The sequence below is a fragment of the Coffea arabica genome, chromosome 4c (assembly GCF_036785885.1).
Source record: "Coffea arabica cultivar ET-39 chromosome 4c, Coffea Arabica ET-39 HiFi, whole genome shotgun sequence".
In the NCBI taxonomy this organism is placed as follows: Eukaryota; Viridiplantae; Streptophyta; class Magnoliopsida; order Gentianales; family Rubiaceae; genus Coffea; species Coffea arabica.
This window is the reverse complement of record NC_092316.1, coordinates 16194124-16203451: the sequence shown is the minus strand read 5'-3', so window position 1 is coordinate 16203451 and position 9328 is coordinate 16194124. Positions and strand designations below refer to the sequence as shown.

The following is a 9328-nucleotide window of genomic DNA, read 5'->3' as shown; positions in this document are numbered from 1 at the left end:
AATTTTGAGTTTGTCTTTTTACATTAATAATTTTGAGTTTGTCTTTTGATGTTTTTCATGAAATATATGCATCATTTGTACTTATTGATGAATATTTTTTTTCCTTAAAAAACTAAAAAAAGAGTAGGTAAAAAATTTTAGAGTTACTTTTACTCCCACTGAAAATTTTTTCTGCCTCCGCCACTAAATCGGAGGGTTCTTCATGGTCACAAAATTCTTTCCGCCGTCACAAGATTGGCTCCAATTGGTTTCTCTTTGCAAACATCATACCATCCTGATTTTATTCATAACTTTTGGATCTAGGACCAAGATTCTAGATGTAGATTTGCTTCCCTATTTTAAGAAGTTTCTGGCTTTGTTTCTTTCTCCAAAACACACGACGGCAAGAAGAATTTGTGACGCTTTTTGGCATTAAAATTATATGGAAGGAACACGGCCTATTTAATGTCCTCATAGTGACCAAGTATTTTGTCGCTTCTAAACCTTTAATATGAAAACTGTGACCTGAAATGATAAATTTATCTTTAATTGATCGCATAGAATGTGTAAAATATGGTGGCGCTATTATAAAAGTCCTACATAAGAAAAAATAAAATATTTCGAGAATTAAAGTAATTTTAAAAATGTCATGAAGGACGAAATCGATTTTAGCGTAGAGGTTTAAGGACCAAATTCGAGAATTTTTCCATTTAGCGCACTTTTCCAAATGATCTTCCCTTGTATTGGATATGAATTGAATCGTTGCAACACAACACAACACAACACAATCCAACACAGAATTTGTGTCGGATCTTCCAAGTGCTGCACCACCGCCAGATTGATTTTCACCAACGCAATCCTACGGCTGTGGTAGTTGCAACACAAACTCAACAAAGATAATGTGTTGCAAATATGATTATTACTTTCAGACTCCTAATATTCCACACGCGGTTTAAAAAGGGCCCCACTTACACGCTTTGTATTGGCTCAAACAAGAATAAATAAATAAAACTCATTCGACATCTGCCCAACAGGCCAAGTCCTCCTACCAGAATAATCATCAGATAAAAAACAGAAACAAAATGGTAAATTATGCTAACACCCAAGATTTTGCGTAATTAAACAAAAAATATGGATGGTGGAATTGAAATCGCATGCTATGATTTAGTGAAAACAAAAGGCTCTTGACTCTGGAGTTTATTTATATTTGCATGTTGATAGTTTTTTTTTTGAATAATGGAGGAGGAGATTTTATTACAAAGATTTTTGGATTATCCCATGTTCACTTTTTGTTACATAAGGTTTTTTCAAATGTTCATTTAAAAATTTAAAAAGTTGCAAATAACTGTATGAATGTCGATAGAATGAATTTAGTGATAAAATATTCAAAATATAGTTTTTTTTTTGTTTAATAAAGATAATTTGGGTTGAAATACAAGTTGAATTCTATTAAAACCAATTATGGCTTTCTTGGGGACAAATATAACTAATAAATAATCAAAATTTTTGGACACGATAAACACTAACAACACTAATTACATTTATTAAATTTCAATTACTCTCAATTTATTAACAACATTATTCTCTTGTTTGGGCATAATCTCAAAATTGCTTATTCAAGTTGAGCTGAGTGTTAAATAAAGTTCAATTCTATTTTTCAGAAAGAGTTCAAGTTTAATCATTTTCAATACACTCAATTAACTTGGCTTGTGTAGAGATTTAAGACAAGGGACACTAATTTAATTTTGGAAACTTGATGGAATACATTGGAATTATCACAAAATCCTAGCACCCACCTACGCAACTTAACTAACATCTCCAGTCTCCACTGCAACTATAAAAGGCTGACTTCTTTACGTTGTCAGGTACTTCAAAATTGTGCATATCCAGAGCTCAAATCAAGCAAGAAAAATGTCTGACATTCCTGAGGTGCAAGAATATACCAATCTCTGCTTTGCAGGATCACAACAACAGACCAACGCTTTACTTGATGACCCAAACCTTGCATCTGCCATAAAGAAGATGTAAGTTGATTAAGTGAAGTCAACTCTTTTTCTTTCTTATGTTGTGTGGTTCTTTCTTTCTCAACATGGTGCTATGCTACTTTCTTGTATCGTGTGGTTCTTTCTCAACATGGAGCTAGCTACTTAAAGAAATTAACAAATATACCAAGAACTCCCATGGGTTTTATTCTTCATGGAATTTGTTGCTTAGTTTTTGGTTTTCTTTTCTGCTTTTGTACTCGTGGGATCTTTTTTCAGGGTGGAGGGACAATTGGCTGTTATGTTGTTTCCAACTGTCAAGCGTATTGTGGATTCTTTCTTGGGCTCTTTAGAGCCAATGATGGAGAATTTGGTGCGGAAAACAGTAAGTAAATCAGCAATTCCTCAGTTCCCTGTATAGATTTTTTTAATCAATTTTCAGTTTTCTGTTTTAATCAGTTTTCAGTTTTGTGTCTTATCGATTTATTAACATACAATATATTGAATTCCAGTTAGTTGAATAAAATGTGCAGTCGATTCGTTTCTCTAGGTTGGGCTTTCCTAAACCTGATCAGCTCGAACCATCATAGAAGTAGGATTCGTATGCAATCTTATGTCAGTTCAGACCAATTACGTGAAATTGGAACACGGGACATCTTGAGATTGGACATGATCCCCCTCAAGACAAAACTAAGACCCATTTTTAGTTAGCCAGATGGGTCAGCCCAACTCAGTTGACACAGGATTTAGCTGCCTTGTATTTGGATTATAGATTAAATCAAAATTCTACTGTTCAAATGTATTTTTTTTTAGTATAAGTGGGAGGTCTCGAACCTAGGACCTCTCACTTACCTTCCCTCACCCCATACCATTCAACCCATCCCTCCCTCCAATTGTTCAAATCTACTTGTGAATACATTGCAAAGGAAAGAGTGTTGATAATTATATGTAGCATTAGAAGTGTAACAATTCACCATATATAAAACACTAATTATTGAAAATTTGACATTTTATTAGGTGTAATGTACTTGTCTTATGTTGTTTTGGCTGCAGAAGATGACAATTCATTATCATAAACTCTAATACAGTCAGATATCAGTTTTCGATTAATTCCCCAATCTGATTATGGTTGATGGACATAACTTTTAGTATGTCAGATCATGGAAGATGTATGTGTTTCTTGGATGTAGGTACCTGGATGAAGGCGCCAATGAATATTTTCCTATCGTTTTATTTTGAAAGTTTAGTTGAGGCGACTATGTCAAATCCTTCCTCTAATTGTTGTGGGTTAAGCATAATTACTTGATGCTAAGGTTACCTGACTGCCAACTTCAGGTTATGTAGAATATAGTTCGGTGTTTCACCGGTACAAGTGCTCTACCCTGGAAAGAGAACAACAGTTAATATGATAGAATAGATTCTGATTGAGGAATGTTACCTACAATGAGGTGTTGAAATCTATAACTCCGTACAGGGACATATTGCTAGTAAATATCAGCTGAGGAGAATAGTAATTTGATTGAATTGATTTATGTCTTGAAATGTTGCATTCAAGTCTTCGAATGCAAAGTAACTATTGACTGACATGCAACTGTCGAGTTTGTTGTAGGATTTGATGTTGGGCATGAACCTGGATCTAGGTAGTTCTAACTTGGAATGTTGCTAAATTCATAAACTCCTGGATTTTGAAACACACGAGAAGACAGTTAACTTTTTCAGTCTATCGTTCTAAATCGTATTACTTTGGCAGTTCTAGGATGTTCTAATTTGCTGAATGTAGAGCCATTGTTTCAATCTAATAGAGGATACAACTCTATGCAAGTGTCTCTGCATTTGTTTAAACAGTTGAAAATGTTGGTGAGATCTGTTTTTCCTGGATCTCTTGATTTCAGCTATAAGGTCTTTGCAATTTTGCATGACCATTTGTTATGAGTATTCCTAGTGTCATTTCCACTAATAACCAGACTCATGAATAAGTTCTATCCTTTTATTACATATTTGTGATTGCTTACATAAAAGCATGACCTTATTTGATAAACACGACTATCTCTAATTTGCTAGGTTTGTCCTTCAGTTGTGGCCGGGATAATCATAATATGTTTCCACCGGTTATTTTGTGGAACTCATAGTCTTTAATTTAAAAATTCAAAGTTTCCTTCCCTTAAATTTTTATCTTCTGGGTCTGTTCTTCTGCCTATTCATCCAAATATAATGTTTTGGGATTTAGCAGTTGGGGGTTTTTCATGTCTCCTGAAAGATATTGGCTCCAAATTTTAATTACTTAGATGTCCAAACACAAGCAGCACAAACTTTTTGAATTACATCTTGCTCACTCTATCTTGCAATTGTTCCCAGAAAATCTTGCAAAATTACTGGTATGGTATTTAGCAATTCCATCTGACAGTTCACATGGATGGGTAGTCCACCAGAACTAGGCAAATGTTGGCACTAAATAAAACCAAAATCTGTTCAAAGCGTCTGGTATCAGTTTTGCTTCAGTTAATTCATGTGATTGGGTATTTTTCCATGTAAGATATTTCCTCAATAGCGAACTTCAAGAACTCACGGAATTATGCATTTTTCTGGTGTGTGATAAGTTTGAATATATGATATCTTTCTCAAGATATTTTGACTTAGAGATACTAAAGATGAACCGAGTCGATGAACACTCCACTAGGAAAGCTACTCTTGCATCTTCTTGTTGTCATTTGTGATTTTTATAAGAACAGTAAATTAATGTTATAAGTTGGCCTTTTACTCAGTGGTATTCATTTCCAGGTTAAACAGGAAATAGAACTGGCTCAAGAAAGATTTTTCACAAGAGAGAAGTGGTGAGAAACTGCATGCTAGACTGGCTTAAATTTTTTTTTTCAATCAATGTCAAAGCGGTTATGATATAACTTCAATTGGTCCTGCTGCATCACTTGTACCTCTATTTCCAGGAAGCCTCATGATGACCCACATACCTCTCAAGTAAGATGTCTAGAGCTACAGTTCCTTGACAGAATCTCCATTCCAGTTTACACTGGAAAGCAAATCAAAGGTGAAAGGGGTGATAGCATTAAATTGGCTCTTGTTGATTCTGATGGGAATCTTGTTAACTCTGGCCCAGAAGCCTCAGCAAGGGTGGAGATATTGGTTGTTCAGGAAGGTGCTTGTCATGGTGACAACAGCTATAACTGTGGAGATTCTGAGGGTGTGATTAGTGAAAAGAAAGGAAGAAAGCCTCTTCTCTCCAGAAATTACTTCAAAATGAAGGAAGGCATTGTCGATTTAGAAAATGTCAAGTTCAAAAATAAATCAAAATGGACGAAAAGCTGTGAGGTCAATCTAGTTGCCAGAGTTGTGGAAAACCTGAATGGGACTAAAGTCAAAGATGCAAAAACAGAATCTTTCCGTGTCATGGATTGTCGCAGCACTTGTGAGTGATTCCTGTCTTGTACTTTGTGCTAATTCTCAACTTTCAATGCTTATGAGTCTCCATAACTGTCATACTGTGCTAGAGGTTATTTGAAGTTGAAGCATGATGAGTTAACTTTTTTTTTCCCAACAAACAATAACAGATTTATAAATATAAACACTTGATAGTACAAGGATTAATTACAAGAAGGGATTACTACGCTCATTTCCTTCTGGACTAAATCTATCAGCCACATTGGGAAATCATGTTCCCATTCAATATCATACACTAATCACACCCTCAGAATCTCCACAGTTATAGCTGTTGTCACCATGACAAGCACCTTCATGAATAGGATAAGTTAACTGTGTTACATTATTTGGTATATTTAGCAGAATATGTTTATTTCACTAATCCTGCACATATAAATCCAATCTTATTCTTGATATAAACTTGCAACAGATAAGAGTAAGTGATAAATAGCATGACATTACTTTAAGACATTTCATTTTATCATTTGCTTGAAACAGAAGTCACATTCGATTGGTTTGATAACTTGTCTTTTATTTGGGATAAGGGTCAAGCTTATTCTTTAATGGATTCAAATCACAACTACCAGTATAAAAGTTATTTCAGATAAGCTGTCATCTTCTCACTCCAACTTTGCTGAGCTTTCTTTACATTGACACAGATTTTATCTAGGGATGTAGTTCTTACACATGCTTTCTTAACTTCTTTTATCAACGGAGGATGGCCCCTTGATGTGAGATTAAAGCTCTTGAATGCTTTTCAAGCTAAACTTGCTCCTTTCATACAACTTGCAGAAATAGGAAGTTTCAGAAGTTTGCTTTGCCACTAAAAACATTGGCCAGCATTAACAGTTTTATTTGACTGCTGATGCAAGAACTCAAAATTTTTTTCTTGAGATTGAATTCTGTCCAATTTAATACCATGGATCAAAGTTGAGCTTAAAACTTGAGATGACTTTGTCATGCTTTCTGGTGACCCTTTTCTCTTTGAAACACAGAAAAGTGTTTCAGTACTGCTTTTAGGGAGAAAAGAAACTAGTTAAGTCATCTATCAGTTATTTATCCAAATCTTCAGCTGAAGCTTTGGATGACCTTGTCATGCTTTCTGGTATTCCCTTCATCTGTGTGAAATGTGGGAAATGCATTTCAGCAGTGTTTTTTTTTTTTTTTTTTGGAAAAGAATGTATAGAGTAATAAATTATATTTCATCTAATTTATGCATGCTTCTTTTCTTGCTTCACTTGAAGTTTTCGATTATAAGGAAGAGATTTAGATAGAAAAGTTTCATTTGGAATTGCAGAAAGTTGACAAACTTTCTAAGGGTTAAGACTGAAGCAAGTTTACTGATTTCTGGTTCAGTGTATAAGAAGCATGACCCGCCAATGTTATCTGACAAGGTATGGCGACTACAAATGATTGGCAAAGGAGGCCGGCTACATAAGCGTCTACTGGAAGCAAAAATTTATTCAGTGAAGGAATTTTTGATATCACTCAACTTGGACCCTCGAAGTCTCCAACAAGTAATGATTAGATTCATTTTTTCGTCCAGAGCTTTGGTTAATTAGGATGAGTCCTTACTCTTTTTGAAACATATTGAGTTTTGCTTGTTGTTGCTGAACTAAAATCATATGCATGTTTCTTATAGCTGGTACGTAGTGTCAGATGTGTTTTCTTCAGATTTTTTGGAGGCTGCTTTATTCAGACTTGAAAAATATGCTACCCTAAATGCTCCATGTATTAGAGGCATCAAATAGGTAATCTATATATCATTTTCTCAGAAATTATGTTTGCTTTATCAGGGAAAGATAATATCTCTACAAATTATCTTACTTCTCATCAACTTAAACAAAGGATTCACAAGATTGAAACCACCTTTCCTAATAAAAAGGAAAAAGTTGCATCTACACAACCTTTCTTTCATATCAAGTCAACCCGTAATTTATTTCAAAGCATCATATTCTCCTTTAAAGAAGATCAAATGTGTTTGGATTGCAGAGGCTCAATGTTGGTGCTGAGAAGTTTAAAGTCATAGTGGACCATGCTCGGAGATGTGAGATTGGAGGAAAACTGTACGTGTACCATACTTCTGGCCATGAGAGAAAATTTCCTGTGGTTTTTGATGTTGTGGGACACCTTCGGGGGCTAGTCCGTGAGCAATTATTTGTTCCCGTGCATGACCTTGCTGAAGATGAAAAGGTTCTTCTGATATTTCCTTATTTTCCTTCTTTTTCATCCTTTTGTGGCATCTAAAGCAACTGCTCTGCATCTACTAACAGGTTGAAGCCCACAAGATGGTGGTATCTGCATTTGAACATTGGGAGGATGTTCAGTCAATAGATAATGAAGCATCTCTTGCTGATATCCCTTCTCAGTTTTCTGGCGGTGTTAACACCTCTATTTCTTCCCGGATTGAAAGTCCTAGTGGCTCCAATTTTGGCATTTGTGACACGATCAGTGGAAATTGTCGTGCATTATCACGTACCTCATCACGGCATACGTCTCCTATCTATTCTATTGGTGGTACAAGTTTCTTTGATGGCGTTGCAGGCCTTTTCCAAATGGACAACATGGACAGTGCATGTGCGGACAGTGACAGTGAATATCAGCAGCTTCTACTTTGGAACCACGATGATTTCCTTGAATTTGGGAACCCCAATGTTGAGTCACGGGCTGATCAAAGCACTGCTGATATTGGCTGCCATAGGAATGATGCTCAAGTTCTTTCCCCCAGCCGTGCTCAGTTGAGATGGAGAATGTTGAGATGGAGAATGGCAATCGTGTCTGTAAGGAAGAGGAATATGGCTCCAGAAGATACCCATTCTCAGAAAAAGCAGAGGCATAGTTAATGGAATTTTACATAGGAAAATCTCTCACAGTTATACACTAAATTGTAGTAGGTGCTGGCAGATGAAGATCTTTTGCAGATAGTGTCAAAGTAGTATCTGATTAAATTGCCATAGAGAAATTTCTGTAAATGTTTTTAGATTGTCAGAAAATATATTTGTAGTAGGAACATGAATCCAGTGGATTCATTGAATCTTGAGTCAAGGTATCACGTAACATTTCTTATGAAACATTGTTTTCCTTGTTCCAATGAGCCATTTTCTTCTAAAATTGTAATATATTTTTTTTTTGGTGTATTTCTGCACAATTTCTGTTGGAGATGTCAGGAGAAGAGAGGGTGGCTAACAGTATAAATGCATACGTGTGGTAAATACAGATGACCAGAGTTCTCACAAGGAATAACGTTCCTCGACTGTGATTTTTACTGGTTAAATTCACTTAAGCAACATGGAACAACAATGTCTGGTGACAGATTCAGTTCCAGTTCTCAAGCTCTGCTGGTTGAGAAGTTAATTATGCCAAATAATGAACTGGTAATACTCTCTTGTGGATAAGTTATATAGCCTGATAGTGAAGAATCATTAAGTACACAACCAACAGGTAGGTAGCAAGGTATTGATATGTTTCTTGGGGATTGAAGTGTCCTGTTTCATCCAATGTGCAGAAGACTGACATTGATGTTTAATATACAGGAGTGGTATGGATGATCAATTTTTAGAAGGCAAATTAATTTTCATGATCCTATTGCATATGCTCATTCAGATAAAACAAAAGTTGAAACTTTGGATGATCATAGAGAGCTCATTCAGAATAGAAATGTTAGTGTTACTGCTAGCAGAAAATAGAAGTTGGAGAACTACAAAAGGACACAAGGAAAAGAAGGAATTAAGCAAACATGGAGCATAGTGTTAGTTTGACAAGCCCAGCACTCAGAATCTCTCTTAAATTCCTTGTTCCGATATTCAGAAACCAGATCAAGCATCTGATTGAGTAAATCGTGGGGAATAATTCTCCAAATGTTCGAAACTTATTGCATCTCATGATATATATACCTACAACTGCAGTTGCACAATGCATTTGTTGTCTCTTAGTAC

General features: G+C 35.5%; 1 protein-coding gene across 1 annotated transcript; it reads left to right on the top strand.

The window, feature by feature from the left end:
• Positions 1 to 1838: 1838 nt before the first annotated feature.
• Positions 1839 to 8487, top strand: LOC113739445 (calmodulin-binding protein 60 A-like). The gene is made up of 7 exons (XM_027266659.2): positions 1839 to 2003; positions 2241 to 2346; positions 4740 to 4792; positions 4904 to 5382; positions 6750 to 6910; positions 7386 to 7586; positions 7667 to 8487. Exons 1-7 carry the CDS (start codon positions 1891 to 1893, stop codon positions 8234 to 8236), a joined length of 1683 nt encoding a protein of 560 aa, XP_027122460.1. The 5' UTR covers positions 1839 to 1890; the 3' UTR covers positions 8237 to 8487.
• Positions 8488 to 9328: the final 841 nt, after the last annotated feature.

Excerpts from the sequence above, each read along its gene's own strand:
- LOC113739445 (XM_027266659.2), top strand. The coding sequence starts at position 1,891 with ATGTCTGACATTCCTGAGGTGCAAGAATATACCAATCTCTGCTTTGCA. Across the intron at positions 5,383-6,749 it reads CATGGATTGTCGCAGCACTT|TGTATAAGAAGCATGACCCG; the intron begins GTGAGTGATTCC and ends TTTCTGGTTCAG. Across the intron at positions 7,587-7,666 it reads ACCTTGCTGAAGATGAAAAG|GTTGAAGCCCACAAGATGGT; the intron begins GTTCTTCTGATA and ends ATCTACTAACAG.